We start from the raw sequence: 19,137 nt of genomic DNA, 5'->3' as shown, positions 1-19,137 counted from the left end.
CTGCCAACGCTTTGCAGTGCCGGGGTGGATGGAGCTCTGCAGAGTCCCAGCTTGACCGCTGCCCCTGGCGGGTGAGATATGTGTGTGTCGCTGGGGCCACTGCTGCTGGCCCTCCCCTTGGGTCCCTCTGCTGGCCACTGGATATCATCTGGGCCCCATGGAAGTTTTGGGGTCCTTTTGGTCCTGCCAGACCATGCTCATCTTGGGCAGGTCTTCCCCTCCCTTCCTCAGATCCCCCATCTACAAAATGCAAGTGATAATGCCTGGTCTCAGCGGAGCTGGTCATGAGGCCAAAGCGGACTAGGAAGTCAGAAAACACTCGAAGGCCTCAGTGTTGCTATGAAAGAGCAAAGGGTGCTGGAGTCATTCTTATTTTTTGTGCCAGTTTCAATATTTTAGTCAACCAAATATGTCTGCTTGGTTTACAAAGAAGCATGGATTTGTTCAGAGTGGGAAGACTTTGCCACTTTTATTCATAATAACTTTTGTGGCAGGAGGAGATCCCCAAGTGTAAACTCGGGCTAATTAAGAGGGTCACAGAGTTCCCGGGGGCCACACAACCAAAGAAGGCGGTGCTGAGCTGGAGTTCCCACTGCCGCTGGATCCCTGCCGGACACTGGAACAAGAAATGGCAACACCTTGGCATTGAAAAATAACCAAGGGGTCTGAGCCGGCTCCACACCCTGCTAATGAATCTGTTCCCAGCAATGCAAATCACTGGCTGCTTGTTGGCTTTTCTGATTTGAGCCGATGGAGGAGGGGACTAAGACAGGGCCCTCTCTGCTATGTTCCCACTCCTATCTGACACCCAGAGTTATTCCTCTGAGGATCAATCTGAAAGGTTCTTCTCTGTGAGCAGGCAGCTCCCCATGTCTGACCCGGGGAAGAGTAAATCAAATTCTTTAAAGTAAAATCACTATAACCTAAAAAATGGTAAGAAAATGTCTCTAGTGATACAGTGGGGCAGAAATGCAGGGAGAGAGATCAGAAAAACCTCTGGAAAGAATTTAAAGTGCTGGGTAACCCAGAGAGCTCGCTCAGCCTCCTGCTCTTTCCTCTGTGAGAAGAAGCCAGACCAACTGGCCAGCAATGGCATCTGATGGTAGTGAAACTTACACCCCAGAGAGAGCAAGCTGGAGGCGACCTTTCAGACACAGTGACAGGAGCATCCAGGGCCTCTAGCTGGGAACAGTGTGGCCCAGAAGACTGTCCCTGCAGGGCAGGCCCCCTAAGGTTTCTAGGAGAGGCACCTCCAGGAGCTATTGAGTTCCCATTTTGACACGGAACTGCTAAAGGAATGAATCACTGACCCAGAAGCACCTTTTAAAGATGCAGGGGAGAAGGAGAATATAAGAGAAGGGGCAGGAGAGGAAGGAAAGAAAGGGAGAAGGGGACGAGGATGTAGAGGCAGGGGGTGGTGAAGGGGGGCAAGCGGGGTGGCAGAGTGAAGAGCCAGGGAGGAGATGCAGAACAAAATCAGCAGGCAAAGTGCAGGAGAAAACAGAGCAGAGGGTAAGGGTGGGGGAGACTGGACAGGGAAATAGAGGAGACGAGAGGAGGGAAGAGAGAAGGAAGGTTTCAGCTGGATTTGTGACATTTTCTTTCTGAAGCTAGGCTGGGGGTTTATGGTGCTTTTAAAAATTTTTTTAAAGGATTTTATTTATTTTTTAGAGAGAGTGGAAGGGAGAGAAAGAGAGGGAGAGAAACATTGATGTGGGAAAGAAACATCAATGGGCTGTCTCTTGCAGGCCCCTCACTGGGCACCTGGCCTGCAACCCAGGCATGTGCCCTGACCAGGAATCGAACCAGCGACCTTTCAGTTTGCAGGCTGGTGTTCAATCCACTGAGCCACACCGGCCAGGGCAATAGTGTTTATTATGTTTACTATATTCTCTTCTATGCTGGTTTTCATCCCCGAGACATTTTATTATTTTTTAACAAAAGGAAGAGGAAGGAGAAGAATGAGAATGAAGAGGAGGTCGAGGAAGATGGTGATCATATCTTCCTTTTTTGGGACAAATGTAATCAGATGGCTGGAGTGGTAGGAGAAGAAAATAGCGTTGGTGGCCTGCCCGTCCATGTGAGAGCAGGAAGCCAGGCTTCTCCATTAGTTCGGGTTCTAAAGGAGGCACCTGAGCCAGACCCAGATGGAAGCCATGGTCCCTCCACCACCTCTCTGCTGCCCTGGAGGGCAGGGGCCCTAGACCCAGCATCCTGTTCTACCTCTGCCTTCAATGCAGCAGATCACCTGAACAGTTCAACCAACTCCAGCTCTGCCAGGGACCATGCTGGGGGCTGGGATACAAACGGGTGTCCCTGTTGGTCTTGAGGCCTTTATAGGTAGAAGAGAGCTGCTCAGAGCCTCAGTTTCCCCATCTGTAGAATGAGAGGGTTTGCCTCAGTAGATTTCAAGCTGAACTTGCTTGGAGCCCTAGGATTTCAGGGTGTGGCTCAGAGACACTGGGAGAGGGATCCCACACTTTTTCTAGAACAGCTCAGCTTTATTCTGTCTCAGATATTATAATGGATTGGGATTCAGTGTGGATTTAGAAATATGATTCCACTGCTAGAGGAGATCTGCAAACCACAGAATGTGATGTCCCCCAAGGTGTAAAGTTTTAAAGTTCTCTGTTCTCTTTCTAAGGTTGTATGATTCCTTGAAGACCCTAACTATAAGAATTCATTCACTCATTCTTTCAATGCATGCTGCATGCTTCTTGAGGTTGCTCACTAAATGGGACAGAGACAACCAATCAACAAATAAATAAAGAAGCTAATGGAGCAGGGCGCTGCTGCCCAGAGGGACTTGTGATGGAGAGGAAGCTAGGAAGGCCTCCTGGAGAGGACATCCTTGGAGCTGAGGCTTCCTGGCCAGAAAGATCAGCCTCGGAAAGGGGGAAGAGCAGTCCAATAAGAGGACCAGCCAGCAGGGAGGACAGATGACGAGAATGAATCTGGCATGCCCAGGGTCGGGGACCAGGTAACAGAAACCTGGGGACGACGAGATGGGTCAGCGTGGCAGGCAAGACCTGACGGTACAGGTTTTGCAGATTTCGTAAACACTTAGGATTTTAATTTAAATTCGATAGGATGCCTATGGAGGGTTTCAAAGAGGGGCCTGACGTGACCTGATTCGATTTCATAGAGTTCACTCTGGCTGCTATGTGGGGATGGGCATGGGGACAGGGATGGAAACGTCTCTTTTGGTGGCACAAATGAGCGACCATGGAGACTGGGGTATAAACGGCAGAAACTGAGAAAAGGGCAAACATGGCTTGTTTAAAAATGAGAAAAAGACTGCATGATCACTTCACCTTTCTAGACTCCAAATGTCTGAGTTTTGAGCTTCACCTTACCTTTTGGTGCCTAATTCTGCCTCCAAGCACACCCATGCTCAGTAACTCTAGGCTGCAGAAAGCAAGCCAGTTTCCTTTGGCTTCTTGACCATTTGGGGGAATGTGTAGATTCAGACAGACCCAAAAATTTATTGGCCCCTCTGTTCCTTATTGAGAAAGCTGCTGGGGCACACTTCATATTGGAATGACAAAGTCCTGGGCCACAAACGTGGACTCTTTGACTTCAGATGGGTATGCAGTAATGCTTGGCAATGGATTTGACCAAGCAGTCAGCTGAATACCAATGGAGGTGAAGGGCAACTTTGATGTGGAGACCACAAGACCCAGGACGAAGCGATGGGTATTCATTTTGGAAGCCTCCCATAGACTCATACTTTGGAAAATATAAAAAGAGTGTAAGACATATTCCTATCCTTTAAGAATGCACCCTGTAGCCCTGGCCGGGTGGTTCAGTGTGTTGGAGCCTTGTTCCTCACATTGAAAGGTTGTGGGTTCGATTCCTAGTGAGGGCACATACCTGGGCTTCTGGTTTGATCCCTGGTTAGGGCATGTATGGTGGGCAACGAATCAAAGTTTCTCTCCCTCTCTCTCTTCCCTCACCCCCACCACCTCTCTCTCTCAAATCAATACACATATCCTTGGGTGAGGATTTAAAAAGAAAAGAAAAGGAAAGGAATGCATTCTCTAGCTGGGGAAGCATGGCCGACACATCAAGTGGTTAGACATCAGGCTGGCTAAATGCAGGGGAGCCATCTGATGGGCTAAACGGAGGAGGGGGACTTGGGGTCTCCACTACAGCCCTGAGCTAGCTTCAAGGGGTTTGGATTCCAGTTCCACCTCTGTGACTTAGCACGAGCCAGCTAACTCTCCTGGGTCTGATTCCGCTCCTTTAAACAGGGGTAATGCTTCCTGACATGCTTAATAGGGATTACATGGGATTGGAAAATGCTTAGTAAGTTGTAAAGTATGGTATAAATAGTCCGGGTTATTATTACTGACTCTACGCGCAGCAGGAGAAGGGAGATAGCAATGTGTCAGCAAATAGAGGCTTCTCTGAAAAACAAAAGCCTACTCCAACTCCTCCTGCTTCGAAACCAGCAATGACGCCCCACCATCCAAAGTAGGGCCAGCAAACGGGCCTCGCCCGCACCCCCGCCCCCCCAAACCTGGTCCACGGGCTGCGCTACAGATTGGGTTTTCTCAGCGCACAGTCACAGCCATTTGTTGACATACTCTCTATGACTGCTCGCTTGCTGTACAGCAGAGCCGAATTGTTGCAACAGAGACTGTATGGCCGGCAAGGCTGGAAGTGTTTGCAATCTGGCCCTTTAAAGAAAAAAACAATGCTGACTTCTGGAGTAAAGGATACAGTCTAAATCCCATGTAGAATGTAAGTGCCACCGATGCTGAAGCAGGATCTGAATACATCCAAGTCATCCCCAACTCTGCACAACATTACACACCACCTCCCAGGGATGGGTTCCTTGTGAGGTGGCATTTCAAGGTCCCTTCTTTGTGCTACAATAGGGGCCGGGTCCTATTCCTTTTCGTGATCTCCACCGTGCTTCTCACAGCGCCCAGGTCATAACAGGTTCTCCATAAGGTTTAACCAAATTCAGTATGAGTCATAGATAGGGCAAACCTCATACGCTAAAGGACAGACGTAATTGATTCACCCCAGAGACCTAGTGATGATGCATCTTTGAAAGGGAAAGCAAGTTGAGAGTGAATCAGTTTTCTCCTAATTAATCAGTCACACAACTATTAGTCCATGCCAACTATGCAACTCTTCCATGCCATAGAAGCTAAGGGAGATAAGGTAATATGGGATTATATTCACTCCCCTGGGAAGAATTCACATAACATGAGCTCTGAGTCAAGCTGGGTGTGAGGGCCAGGGGTTCAGAGTGGACTGTGACCAGTCTCTGCTCCCAACCAGTTTGCAGTCTGGTCGAGGAGGCCGAGGGTCAGCAGATAATCACTGCCCAGGGAGACAGGCGCTATGACCAAGTGGTACGCAGTATATGAACGGGCAGGGAGAAGGCAGGAGTCCTGGGTGTGCCCTTCTTGCACACTGCTTCCTGAAAATTCACCTACAGTTTCCTCTCCTGAGGCAAAGGAGAAGGGGTAAGACACACTTATGAGCATCTCATGGCCTCCAGGTTGACTCTATCCGATGAACCAACATGCCAACCACATTACTTAGATTGTCTAATTTAATCCTGGAAGCAATGCTGTGTGGTTTTACAAAGGCCAAGGCAATAGACAGTGGAAGGTTCTAGTCCAAGTCAACCACGAGCTAGGCCCTAGGCACCCAATCCTTCAGTGCAGAGCCCAGAAATCGGACAGAGAACTGGGAGTCTATTCCAGAGGAAGTCTAAAGTTTGTGGCCTACAGAGGTAGCATTAAACATTCCTGGAGCTACTGTGTGGCCACCGATTTCATGAGGCCCACCCAGCGTGGAGCGGGTGCGGTTCATGGCTGGAACAGAAACAATCGGTTAGTGTTCAATAACTCAATAATCAAGGGAGGGAAGGATAAAGTGTTGTAAAGATCAGCAATAGCTCCCCGCTGCTGGGTGTGCAATGGGCTTCTGCCACCAGCTCTGGGGACCGATTCTGGGCTCTGGCCAGGACATTAATTAAGCCCTAACCGCCTAGGCCCGGGGAACTCCTCATCAATTAATGGCGAGCTGGCAGCCTTCGAGATGTGAAGCCTATTCAAGGTCATTCCCTTTAGCCAGGCTACTCCCCTGGACATGTCGGTGCAAAGGTCATGGTGGGCACCAGGGGCAGAAGAACTGGAATAAAAATATGCAATATTGTCAAGTAAAAATTGTTGTATTTACTAAGCTTCCTAGGTTATGTCTAGGGCACAAGAGTTTCGATATTAGCTTAATTGTTCAAATGGTCACTTTCAACTTTTCCTTCTTTACCTATACCGGATGTAGTGTAAAACCAATAAACATAAGGAAAAATGCCCGATCTTGAATAAATTTCACAAGAAATATCAGAGACAACTGTTCTGCCGTGTTATTGGCCATGACGAGAAAAGATCATCAGGAACTGGCTAAACACAGTGACAGAGAGTCTCTGCTGAGAAGGCCTTCTCACGAAGTAATGGTGGCGTTGTACATTAGAAGAAGTTTCTGGAAGGAAAAGTGAGAATGTCAACAAAATGTAAAAATGTATGGGTACCTTAACCTGCTAATTCTTCTAGGAATTTACCCCAAGGAGATAATTAGGCAAGTGCTCCAAGTTTCACCAAGAAAAAAAAAAACCCAGCTATTTGCAGGATTATTAATAATATCAAATACTTTAAAACCACCTAAATATCCACAAAAGGATACTATTTGAATAAATCATGGTATCACTACACAACAGAGTCCCACGAGCCTACTTAAAAGGATGGTGTGGACCTGTGAGCCACGATATGAAACTTCCTCCACGTCGTTCAGTTTTTTCTAGAGGCTGCCCGTGAGCCTGCACGTGGACGCAGGGTGTGTAAAACGCGGTGCCGGTGCTGCACGGGGAGAAGCCCAGTGAACTTCACTGAATCGTGTGCGCGCACAGTGGCTCTTTCCGGGTGGTGAGGTTTCAGATGAGTGTCTTCTTCCTGTTTGGTTTATCTTCATTATTCAGAGTGTTCCCACGACCATGCAATATCTTCAAAAACAGAAACCTGACTGGTTTTGAAGATCAAAAGAAAACATCTCCAGGGCATGTAACTCTCCTGGAGAAAAAGCAGGGCTAAAGCCAGAATAAGGGCTGACTTTCAGAAGGAAAATGTCGGGGGCAGGTGCAGGGGACGGGGTGGGGGGGGGGTAGGGGGTGGGGGGAGGTGAGTGGACGTTAAGACCTGCCTGACAGCCTTGAACAAGAAGTCCTGTCCCAGGCCTGGGCTCCAGGGTCAGTCCTTGGGTTCATAGGTCAGCTCTGTCACTTCCTAGGTGGGCCACCTGCAGCAAATAACTTAACCTACTGAGCCTGTCTTCTTATTTATAAAAAAGAGAGGGTGACAGTCCCGGCTCCTACGATAGCCACCAGAGTTAGAGAACAGAGTACATGAAAAACAGCCCTCACAGTGCCTGGCACACAATCGACGTGCCCTGAACCCGAGCACGTACGGAAACCAGCTTCACACGATCGTCGTCTGAGTGAGTTCACTGTACCGGAACAGAGCACTAATGAACAGCTAGGGAGCGGGAGAAGGAAGAGCACAATTGGGCAAAGGAATCCACAGCAGCAGACATATAAATACCTGGGCTCTGCAGCCCAGGAGCAGTTGTGGGGCCTCCGGACCAGCTGACGACTCACTCGCATTGTAGATGATCTTGTTCTCTGTCCGGACCTGCCACTCACTGCCCTGCCTCACTGAGTTAGCTGGTACCTCCCCAGGTAGCTGGGAGCTGGGAAAGCTGCAACTGCCATGGGCATTATCTAGTAATTCCTGGAGAAAGAAGAAGACTGAGAAGACAAAATGGGTACCCCGACAGAGCAGAGTGAACGTTTGGGGAGCGAAGCACCCATGCTTGGGGAAGTCAGAGGTCTCAACCTTTATGATCAGGTGGAGCACCAGAGACAGAAGGTGGACGATTTTATCACATTCATTTTCCCTTAAAACCCTTTGCACAACCCAGGCATGCTTCAAATTTGTCTCGCGCCAGTGTGATCTCTTGAACTCAAGGCAAACAGGTTCACTTTGCCATGTCAAGGTGAGGGGATAGCACCCTGCATCTCTCTGGACCTGCAGGGGTCCTCAAACTCTTTCCTCAAATCACTGATACCATCCGCCTGCACTCAGGGCAGATCCCAAGGGGAAAAGTCATGACCTCACAGCTAAGAACCCAGACTTGGGAATCGCAGGCATCTGGGGTCATATTGCTCAGTTCCTCCACTGAGTACTTACTCTCTCTGAGCCTCAGTTTCCCCATCAGTCCAATAAGAATCCTGACACCTGACAGGTTTGTCATAAGGCTTAAATGACATAATGCAATCTTGAGAAGGCGGCAGGGTGTAGAGGTGAAGTGTACAGGTCATGGTGCTGGACTATTTAAGCTGAGATCCCAATTCTCTCTCTCACTAACTGTGCGTCCTTGGGTGTGTTACTTAACCTCTCTGGGCCTCAGTTTTTTCATCTGTAAAACAGAGATAATGATAGTTTCCATATCTGTAGAGGAAGGAATGAATGAGCTCCAGCTTGGAAAGTGCTAGAACAGCCCCTGGCTCATTAGTGAGTACTCAGTAAATGAGTTGTTATGATTAATGCATGCAAAGCCCTCAGCGTGGTAAAAATACAAGTTCATTAAATGGTCACTGTTATTGTCATAAGGTACACGTTCCGCAGAGAGTTTTGTGCTCATTCATCTCCTGGAAAGCAATGAGAAAATGAAGACGTTGGGGAGAATCTCGTCCTCAGGTAATGTGACAGTCCTGGCGAGGGAATTCACTGTCCTGTTGCCTGGGCAGGATACCCCGGGACCCCCGTGCCCAGGCTCCCCTTTGCTTCCAAAGGGCCCTCGTTCAGCCGTCCACTCCGTGAACAAATGCTCACTAAGCACCCCCAAGGAGCCTAAAGGAGCACCCAAGAGAAGAATAACATGGCTCCGGCCCCGGCCACCCAGAGCTCTCAGAGTAGTGGGGAGAGGTGCCACACACACACACACACATGCACACACACATGATTATTTGAGGACAGCTACAGCCGGTGTTGTGAAGTATGTGATGAGAAGGGAATGGGGTCCTGACCTGGTCTAGCCCTGGAGGTGCGCTGGGTGGGGTGGGGGGAGTCATTAGAAAGGCTGGCACGTCACCCATGAATAGGAGTCGGCTGGCGCTGCCCGGGAGTGAAGGAGGAAATGACTCGGGCCGACAGGCACTTAGTGCCGCAGCCCTGCAGCCGTGTGGTGACTGTCCCACCAGGAGAACAGCAGAAAGGTCAGTGAGGTTGACTTGTTCCCGGACCACCCACTCAGAAGCACTCAGCTGGGTGGTTGGAATTTAGAGAGAAACCGAGGGCCTCAGGAACGGGTTCTCAGTTGCGACTGTTGTCTCTTCCCTTTCAGACTCTCCTTGCCTGCTGGCAAAGACTGCCAAATCTCCGGCCCCGAGGCCCGGAGCCCAGGGCCGGCCGCTCTCAGCTTAGATTGCCAGAGGCTACAGCCGTGGGCCATTTTGCCGACATATGAACTTGAGCCACGCATGAACCACGACAGGGACGCTGCCCTCTGCAGGCCTTCCGGTGCCTCCAACCTGTCCTGGTCACACCCCGCTGGGTTTTGCGAGCCTATTTAGGAAGATGAGTCTCCCTCACTGAAGAGAAGGAGCAGAGCACAAAAGCAAACCATGGCTCTGAGGGAGGGATCTGTGATTGACAGAAATGGGGACGTTCCCTTAGGAGCATCATGTATCCTCAAAGAAGTCAACCCCCAGGTCACTGATTCCTCTGCCTGTTTACACGCCATGGAAAGGAGATGTGTTTAAGTTTCATGTCGTTTTCCCTGGCAATTGATGCCCCGGCAAAGGTGGCTGTCTGTTCCAGACGTGGCAGGTTTCTGTAGGAACCCACACACTGGGAAGTCTGGCGCTATCCCCTAAGTGGTCTTTTGTTGTCTTTTTGTTTAAGACAGCAAGCTTTCCCAGGATCAGGGCCGCCTGCCAGCCTCTCTTGATAAACAGCCCACCAGCCCTCTTGGTAGATTGGATGTTTAATAATTAGCCTAACTCATTGTTTATCAAAGTGGCAATTATCACTGCAATGAAATAATATTTTAACTGCAGGGGAAGCATCACGGATAGCTCCCAAGTAGACTCTACTGGCTGGGAATGGCCCACACAGCTTCCAATACTCAGTGGAAAGGGTCACTCCATCTCAGCTGGCAGATCTCGGTGTCTGAGATGCTCCCATCAGATGCTGCCCCGAAGACCTAAGGACATGTGCCCAGGAGAAGTGTATGGTCTCAATCCTTCCCACTGAGGCTCAATGGCCCAGCAAAATATGAAAGTGCGGCCTGTGCTTCTGAAGCGGAACAGCTTGGAGTCAGTGGAGTTGGTGAAGCAGCCACAGCACCGCAGGAGCAAGTCTCAGCAGGTGCGGTTCAAAGACGATGGGACCAGCAGGGCGCCGCCTGGCCTCCCCGAGGTGGAGGTCCACGCTTCTGAGGACCCGGCTGTGATGGGCAAGACTCAGGCGCCCAGACACCACCACCTCCCCGCCTACTCACTCTCCTTCCCCGGGTCGCAGAAGGCAGGGGGCTCTCGGAACATCGCGATCCAAACCTCCCCCAGTCTCAGGAAGCATTTCCCAATTTTCAAAAGGAAGAGACTCACAGCCAGCAAGTCCCTGGTGGAAATGCCAACGGCACCCCAAAGTGCCATCCAGGTCAACGGCAACCTCTCCGAACAGGACATTGTGTCTTCTGAACTTGCCTACTTAAGGCTGGCTCAGCATCTTGAGGATGGGCCTCGAAGGGTCAAAGCGCCCCACCCGTTTCTCCCTAGAATGGCCAAGGTGCAAAGCAATGGTCCTGTCAGCATATGCTTGGAAGCAGGGACTTGGAGAGCCTCAGAGAGAGCCACAGCTGCCATTCAGGTCCCAGATGACATCTATCACAGTCCCTCCTGGGCAGCGAGGGAGTCCACTTTCAGCCAAGACAGGTCTGCAGAGATGAGCAACTCCATCTACCCATCGGCTGATATGTATCCAGGCGATGGGAGAAGAGCGCTTCCATCCGATTCAGAAAGATCCCCCCCTTGCTTAAATGCCACCAGCGGTGCCAACCACACACCAGGCACGGGGAAACTCAAACCCCAATTGCTTTTGCCCAAAGACAACTCTGGTGACAAAGACTTTGGCCCACTGTCATCTCTGCCGAAGGAAACGTGGGTTCCCTCACCTCCACGGACTCACAGCTCTCCCTCGCCAGGCTCCCTGGGCCAGCCAGCCCACCCTGAAGGGGCGTCAGACTGTTCTTCATCCAGTGACCGTCACCAGGAGCTGCCGTCACTCAAACCCAACAATGCACCAAAATCTGCCCCTGCATGTCAGGAGCAGGAGGCGAGCACCCCCACCCCGTCAGACGCTCCGGGGCCTCGCCGTTGCCCAGGAAATGATCACCTCCCATCTTCCCTTCCAAGGAGGGAGACCAAACTTCAGAGCAGCAGGGAGGTTGGGGGAATTAATCAAATCCACCTGGCACGGGGCGAACTCTGTGACCTCCAAGGCAGGCTGCAATCTGTGGAGGAATCTCTGCACTCGAACCAAGAGAAAATTAAAGTCCTTTTGAATGTAATTCAAGACTTGGAGAAAGCTCGGGCTCTCACAGAAGGGTAAGGTGAATTTTTTTAATATTAAAAACGACCGTCTTAACTCGTTTGACAGGAGAGGAGCGGAGAGAGAGAACATTGGTTTCCATTAGTAAAATGTCCCCAAAATGTTTGAGTTTCTGTTGCTTCCCCAAATCATAAGCAATGCCCTCCCTTTAAAAAAAAAATTTCATTTATTCATTTTTAGAGAGAAGGGAAGGGAGGGAGAAAGAGAGAGAAACATCAATGTGCAGTTGCGTCCCATGCATCCCCCAATGGGGACCTAGCCTGCAATGCAGGCGTGTGCCCTGACTGGGGATCGAACCAGCGACCCTTTAATTCACAGGCCTGCGCTCAATCCACTGAGCCATACCAGTCAGGCCAATGTCCTCCCTTTATTCCAACCTGGTTTTATTCAATTCTAGGCTCTGGTGGATTTCCACGGCTATTTGTTTTTGTTTCCAAACATCTACAGATTGGAGAAAGGGGGCAACGAAGCAGTGGGGTCCAAAATGATTTTAAGATGGGGGTCCAGTTGATTAATGATGGGGAAAATGATAGCAAACAGGTATCCCCCCACCCCATCCCTCAAGCCACTGTTTTTTTGCACAGTACTTTGGCCATTTGTGTGTTTGTCACGAAGGACTCGAGGTGGCCACCAAGCTTCCTGCTGACCTTGCCCTCCACTGACCACTTTCCTGGCGTGGGCCAGTCCATTACTGACCAAGTCAGTGGGGGCTGAAATGAGATCACAATTCTGCAAAGAAAAGAAGTCACGGAATGCTTGGCTGGGTGACTCAGCACCAGTCTGGGAAGGGAAAGGCGGTTATTTATTTAGGTGTGGGGTGTTCGTCCTGGAAAATGTGCTCCTGAAAGCCTGAGAGGAAGGGATGAGGAAAGCTCACCGACAAAAGGTGGGAGAGGGAAGAGGAAATTAACTGGCATTTGCTGATGTGAATCAGCATCAGCACTGTCTTACACGCAGGCAGCACGGGGTGGTGCAGAGAGAGAGGCACTGAACCGAGGGGTCAGGAGTTTAACCGCCTGTCTTCCACCCTCCTGCAAAGTCCCTCAGTTTCCCCTCTCTCACAAGGGGGTAAGAAGAGTTGATCATCTCCAAGCTATTGTTGTCAGCAGGAAAAAAACCCCCTCAGATCTGAAAGCCCTCTAGAAACGTGAGATCCTATTCTCATGGGTTTCTTGTTTATTTGGCAAGGTCACGCAGCTTCAGAGTGTGGCTCCCGGTGACAGGGGCAAGGTGCAGGATGCGTGCATCCCACGGGACTTTCATCCAGCAAACTCTCTGTCTTGCAGGCGCAACTTTTATCGAACTGGCCAAGACCTCAACAACTGCAGGACCTGCCAGAACACGGCGTGCATCATATACAGGTACCTGGCCACCACGGAGTCCGGCTCTGTGGAGCGCGGAAGCTGCGGGCTCACAGAACGCTCGCGCACACTCTCTTAGATGCAGAAAGTTAAGAGAGAGGCAAAGACAGGAGGCCTTTCAATTGAGACTTAAACATCCAGGTGTTGAATTGTGAAATGTTAACATCTGGTTCTGAGGTTGCCTGGCCTTGTTTTCTTACAGTAAGGGCTATGAGCAAATCCTTCAGATAATAATCCCTACACTGACTGAACACTAAGTGCGGGCACCTTACAGAGCTCTACGTGCACATTTGCATCCCATTTCAAAATTATACCTTGCAAGGTGCGTGTTACTGTCTTCAGGGAAGTTAAGCCACGTGGCTCAGGTCACATAGAGCATTTTCAGAGAAGGGAGCAAGCTCTAGACTCGGGGTCAGACCTTTCTGATCCCAAACCTGGTGATGTTGATTATTCCACCACAGTACCTCTTGCTCAGCGGAGTCTATCACATGCCAAGCACTTACAATGTGGCAAGAAACATGTTAGTAAGCACTTTGCATTCCTTTCTAAGCACCTCGTCTCCTTCCCTCAGGGGGTAAGGTTGCTGCAATAAAGTGGATTTTTATAAGTAATAGAAGGAAAACGTTATATAGTAGTGAGAGCACTGAACCTGGAGTCCCAATCGCAGAGTCAGATGTCTGCTGACATGTCTGCGACTCAGTTTCCTCATCTGTAGAGTGGAAACCGTTATCCGAGGCAACATATGTAGACACCTTTGTAACTGCAAAGCTCTGTACAAATCCAAAGGCTTATTACTGTTATTACTAGAAAGATCAGTGCCCCCTTAGCTGGAAGCCCATTTCAGCAGCATGGTGGAAATGTGGTCAAAAGCAGTCATTTTGGTTGATGGCATCTAATTTTGACAAAAGTGTAGGGTTTTGCTTTCTCTATTACGTTTCTCTCTCAGATGGAAAGGGCAGCCTGATGGGGTTGTCTGTGCCTTCTTTTAAATCTGTCTTCTCTCTCCAGCAGAATCCGAGACTTCACCCCAACAAGGGAAGGGGGGCCTAGAGGTTAGAAGGCCCCTATACTTTGGCAGGGCCTGGGGCATTTTTTCATTGAAATGTCAATTCCTTACACCTAGCAACCACAGAACTACATATTTTCACCAAATGACAGAAGCTTCAGGACTGAGCACAGAAAATGCCCTTTACCTCAGTGTAAAATCAAAAAAATCCCCTCAAAAAAAAAACAAAACCAAAAAAAATTCTGGAAAAGGCTTGTGACATTGGAAAGTATAAGTAGCCAGTCTAGTCTCACCAATTGCTAACATTTTTTGTTACTTTTTTTTATATCTTCTTTCTTAAGCAAATTTCCAAAGCTCTAGGAGAACAAAAATTATTAAATGTCTAGACAGCTATGGAGAACAAAAAAACCCACTCATTATAAACAATAATTATTTTGAACTACTCTCCATTTAAATTTTGGATAGTCTCTCTTCGTAATCAGCCAGATGATGTATTTTTCCATTACCTTAAGATGGCTTTTTATTTAACTTATGCAAATGAGGAGGACAAATGGTTATTTCCCAGGCTACTGTGAGTGTCACGGCCTGGCCTTGGGCAAATCATTTCTGGCCTCTGAGTTTCCTCATCCAAAAAATGAGGGCCTTTAACTACATGGCCCCTTGGGTCCCTTTCAGTTCTGACATCCTGGTGTTCTATGCTGAATTAAAAGAGGCAATATTTGGCTAAACTATGACCTTCCCACCAGCCTGGGACTGTGTGCATTTTCCTCGTGGCTACTTCAAACACCCCAAGCAAACATTCGAAGTGAATGTACACCCCTGGAAGGGTTAATAAACCTCATGTGCACATCCCTTTCCGGTTTTCCAAGAGGAACAGCCATTGTGTACATCCACTTCTCATTACCATGCAAAGCCAGGCTGTTCTTCCAGACAGCATCTATATCCTTGTATCTAAGCCATTGCGAAGGAACAGGCAATTAATTTGATGAAAGCAAAGAGATCAGAAAAACATCCCTATCATAGTAACAGTGGGAAGATGAGAGTTGTCCTTTTTTTTTTCTTAACATTTCAAATGCCTTCAAACCCTTGTGTTGTGTCTTGGAAAGTCAGATCTTACACACTAATGAATAAGTGATGTGAATACTCGTCCTCGGGAACTTGCTGAGCTGCGGTCCCTCTCCGCAGTGATGGATGGGCCCGGAGCACGTCACTGTACATAAAGCATATGGGCACGTGAAGAATCGCCTCCCAGCCCTTCTTCTCTGGAGATGTTGCTGCTAAGTTAGCAACACATAAGCTTTTCTAAGTGGCCCCATCAGGCGAAAGCTATGGCTAATGCTACTTGCTTCCATCAAGGCATGTGGGGTCATCAGTTCTGCCCAAATCATGCTCTCTGCTCCCAGAGGAGCCTTCGGCCCCCCACCCCAAAGTCTCCTTAGCTTTCTTCTTATTTCCATAGATCCCATCTGACGATGAAGTGCAGCAGAGGCCTAAAGATTCCATGCATGGCGCTCAGGGGCTGGCTGGGGATTTCTTACACGGAGGCAAATGGACTCCTTTGGGTTTTGACTGCCATGAGCACTGGGGGAAGGGGGCAGAAATTGGTTCTATGCCTCAAGCTGGTTCCAGGCTGTTCAGTCCCCAGTCATACTCCTCATTGATCCTTAGCATTGATTCCAGGACAAGTTTCTCAAAGGGTTGGGTGAGAGCCACCTGTGAGGTACCAAAGATGAAATAATATTGAATTACCGAGTGAGAAGGCTGCTCTCTTTCCAAAGTTATTTCAATCCTTGTGGTTACCTGGAGGGGAAAATCAGAGTTTGGTGCCAGAATGTCTTCAAACTTTTTGAAGACCTATCTGCTTTGCCAAGAGAGAGCAGTCTCAGGTTCATAGCCATAGGCAAGCAACAGCATCCAGCCAGAATGTAATCATTTTGAATTATTTTTATTGGAGCTTTTAAATTTTAAAACTAATCCCCCTAAATATTCATTGTAAATGATGCAGATCTCTATTTTCAAAAGTGATATTGCCTAGTTTATAAAAAACATTTGCATAAATGTTTTTAAGTTTAAAAAGAAAATTGATTTAGAGAGGAATAACGTTAAGTAAATAATTAGTGTGGGGAGTTTCACAAAAACCATGAAGATGAGGAATGAACGGCTGAAGCTTGGGAAGTGACACCCTGAGGACTCAGCTCCCTTTGCTTTTCTCCCCAAGCACTCCCCATCCTCCCCCTTCCCCCCACTGCAGTCTCTGCTCCTCCAGCCGTATCTCCCTGCCCTTCATTTTCAAGTTCACTCTACAAATCATCACCGAGCCTCTTCCAGAGGACTTTGTCTCCACCAATCATGCATTTATTTTCTGGACGTATCTCCCAGGGGGAAAAAAAATTCTGCTTGGTTTAAGTTGTAAAATCCATCAAATGTTTTAAGGGAAGAGCATAGGAAGTCTTTCTCAGAAAAAATTTTCACCTGCCATCTGAGCATGTGGCTTAGGCAATGGAAATAAAGAGCATGCTGCAAACTTAGCGTTTGTCATGGGCGAAGGGGGAGGTTGGCCATGTGAGATTTGAAAGGTGCTAGAGAGGAGAGAGACAGAAGGGCTGCTGTCAGTCTGGGGGTTCACTTGGACAGGCTGTCTCCTCTTCTCGTTCTTAGCCTCTTTTCCTGGTTTCAACAACACTCCTGGATTTAAAGTTCTGTCTTATGACACCCATGTCTTCCCCCACCTCTTTCATCAGCACATTCTCCCTCTTAATCCTAACCACAGGGGTATGGAAACTAGATTATTTCCAACTTAATATCTCAGAGGCATCTCAGCTGCACCAGTTTCGATTTTCAGAACTTATCACAAGGAGTCTCTCTGGAACGCAGGCCAAAGCCTTGCTGCTGTGTGCCCTGCGGGAGAAAAGCCAGGCCTTCTCCTTCCAAAGAGCTGCAGGAGTCACCCGGGGTCACGCAGTTAGTGGTGCGAGGGAGGCTTCCATGAGTTTCTTTTTATGCTTAAGCTTTTGGGATGCTGGATCTTGGCCTCACCTGCTACTTAAAGCTATTGGCTAACTGGAGAACAAGGTTATTTCATTAGAAATGTAATATGCACCCTGGCCTGTGGGTTTAGCAACCACCGTTCTGCTTAAATTATTTAGTATTTTCCTTCGGTCTGCTTAGGACACTCTCCCAGCATGGAGCCAGGTGAGCTGGGAGAGAGAGCTGCAGTCCTTTCTCTGGCCCACAGTGAAGTCTGCAGTGAAAAACACCTACAGAGTAGGCAGTGTACCTGTTCTTTTTAGCAATCACAGACGCCTTTGCAGCTCTTGTCACATTTCCACATGGACTGAGCGGTGTTTCTTTCAATTGCTGGACGGTGAACGTTATAGCAATACCAACCAGCCTCCTCAAAACAACTGCCACCCAATGTAGCTCAAGCTTTCTCTGTAGGAAACAGGCATAAAGTTTGGGGTACGTGTGGAAATGTCTCTGAGCCCTGGCAGGGTGATCCCCAAGACATTTGCCTCTAGTCCCTGTTTCTCTCAGTAGTGCGTTATCCCTTTCTTCTTTTCCCCAGAGTGTAAGAAGAAAGAAGGAGGATTTACAGCATCAGCAATTTATCGGCAATAAAAATGAAACTTATTTTAATGCATTAATAGCTAAAGAGGCGGAAACATGCCATAAATATAAAATCAAGCAAGCAGGGAACTTCCCAGGAATAACAAGTGGATGGCTGCTGGCACAGAGGCTACGCTAACCACAGAATGACCCGAGCTTTACTTCTCTATCAAGTTAACATAACAACCATTGCCATTTCTTGTCCCAGGCACGGTGCCAGGCATTTCGCTAATACAGTACCTGCAGAATCTCATCTCCAACTCCCAACAACTCTAACATATGCATGTGGTTATTGTTCCCACTTTACAGATGAGGAAACTGAGACTCAGAGAGGTTATGTGACTTGTCCAAGATCCAACAGAGCCAGGGCTCAAACAGGTCCTGATGTCGGGAGATTTTCCAGTTCCTTCCCCTCTTACCTTTGACCTTGCCTAGTCAGTGAATATGTGTTCAAGTTCTCTGAGAAGACCTGTCCTTTCTTAGGGTTTAAGAGGAAGGCCTTCTCGACCCAGAGTCACAGACCCCAGAGCAGATGTCTTTCACAGTTAGTGATCAGTGGTGACAAATTTTGTGCTTGGTCCTGATTATTCATGTTCCGGGAGGAGAAGCTACAATTCTCTGAGGACCCATCAGCAGGCAGATGCCCTCGGAGAAGGGGTGCACTTGCCAACGGAAATGGCTGCAAGTTGTGGGGCTTAAAATTATACCCTAAAAATACTGAGCTAACTGGCCATTAGGAGAAAGTTTTAGGAACAGAATCCCTTCTGGGCTGTGGGGCAGGTAGAAGTAGAGACTAACTGAAGTTCCTACTTTCCCAGACTGAAGCCTTCCCCAAAGACATTTTCCAAAGTGACACGATTTATCCAAGCAGACAGGAACCAAACCACGCTCGCTGCTGCCATTGATTCCGACAGCTGATTCTCTAGGAGAGAGAGTGGTAGGAGGTCCATAAGTCAGCTGCGCCCTTGGGCTCCACGGTGCACGGGGCTACGGAAACACTCTGCGGAGGTGAGGAGGCAGAGAGGGATCTGGAAGAGGTTTCCTCCTTAGGGAGATTCCACGGATCATTAGTCTCTAGCCAGCCTGCTTGGAATGTGTGGTTTATGGCAGTGGCTTGTCACCATTTCTCTTTATTAAAGACCAAGACCCACCTGCTGAGAAGGAAGGGCAAAGGCCCCTGACAGGCCTGGGCAGCCTGCCCACACCCAGGATGGCTGAGCCCACATATTACTGGGAGTAAGCTGCCTGTGAGGGGGTGCCCGTCTTCTCCAGGGATGCAGCCTCCTGGCCAGAATTGTTCTGCACTCTGGAAACAGCAGTGTGGGATGGGCTGGTCAGCTGGGTCCTAAAGGGTCCTACGTGCAGCCCGGCTCCACGTGCGGTCGGGTTCCCTAGGGGACTGTGTGGTCATTTCGGTGCGCCGGGGCTTGGTCACCACCACCTCAGTCCCCAGCCCACATGCAATAGGCGGCCAGGA

General features: G+C 48.9%; 2 protein-coding genes across 3 annotated transcripts in view; one reads left to right on the top strand and one right to left on the bottom strand.

Annotated features, from left to right (window-relative positions):
• DOCK2 (dedicator of cytokinesis 2) overlaps positions 1-19,137 on the bottom strand; it is a 355,926-nt gene that overhangs the window by 160,945 nt on the left and 175,844 nt on the right. The window lies entirely within an intron of this gene.
• Positions 1-19,137, top strand: part of INSYN2B (inhibitory synaptic factor family member 2B) — a 105,264-nt gene that overhangs the window by 78,220 nt on the left and 7,907 nt on the right. Inside the window, exons 2-4 of one of the 2 annotated variants that reach the window (XM_024576731.3) lie at positions 8,688-8,774; positions 9,421-11,683; positions 12,974-13,048. In XM_024576731.3, coding sequence (XP_024432499.1) covers positions 10,338-11,683; positions 12,974-13,048 — 1,421 coding nt within the window. In that variant the 5' untranslated portion in view covers positions 8,688-8,774; positions 9,421-10,337. Of the gene's footprint in view, positions 1-8,474; positions 8,775-9,420; positions 11,684-12,973; positions 13,049-19,137 lie in introns of those variants that run through there. The other variant, XM_053926255.1, reaches the window with a different exon arrangement.

The sequence above is a fragment of the Desmodus rotundus genome, chromosome 6 (assembly GCF_022682495.2).
Source record: "Desmodus rotundus isolate HL8 chromosome 6, HLdesRot8A.1, whole genome shotgun sequence".
Classification (NCBI taxonomy): domain Eukaryota; kingdom Metazoa; phylum Chordata; class Mammalia; order Chiroptera; family Phyllostomidae; genus Desmodus; species Desmodus rotundus.
This window is presented reverse-complemented; position numbering and strand designations above follow the sequence as displayed.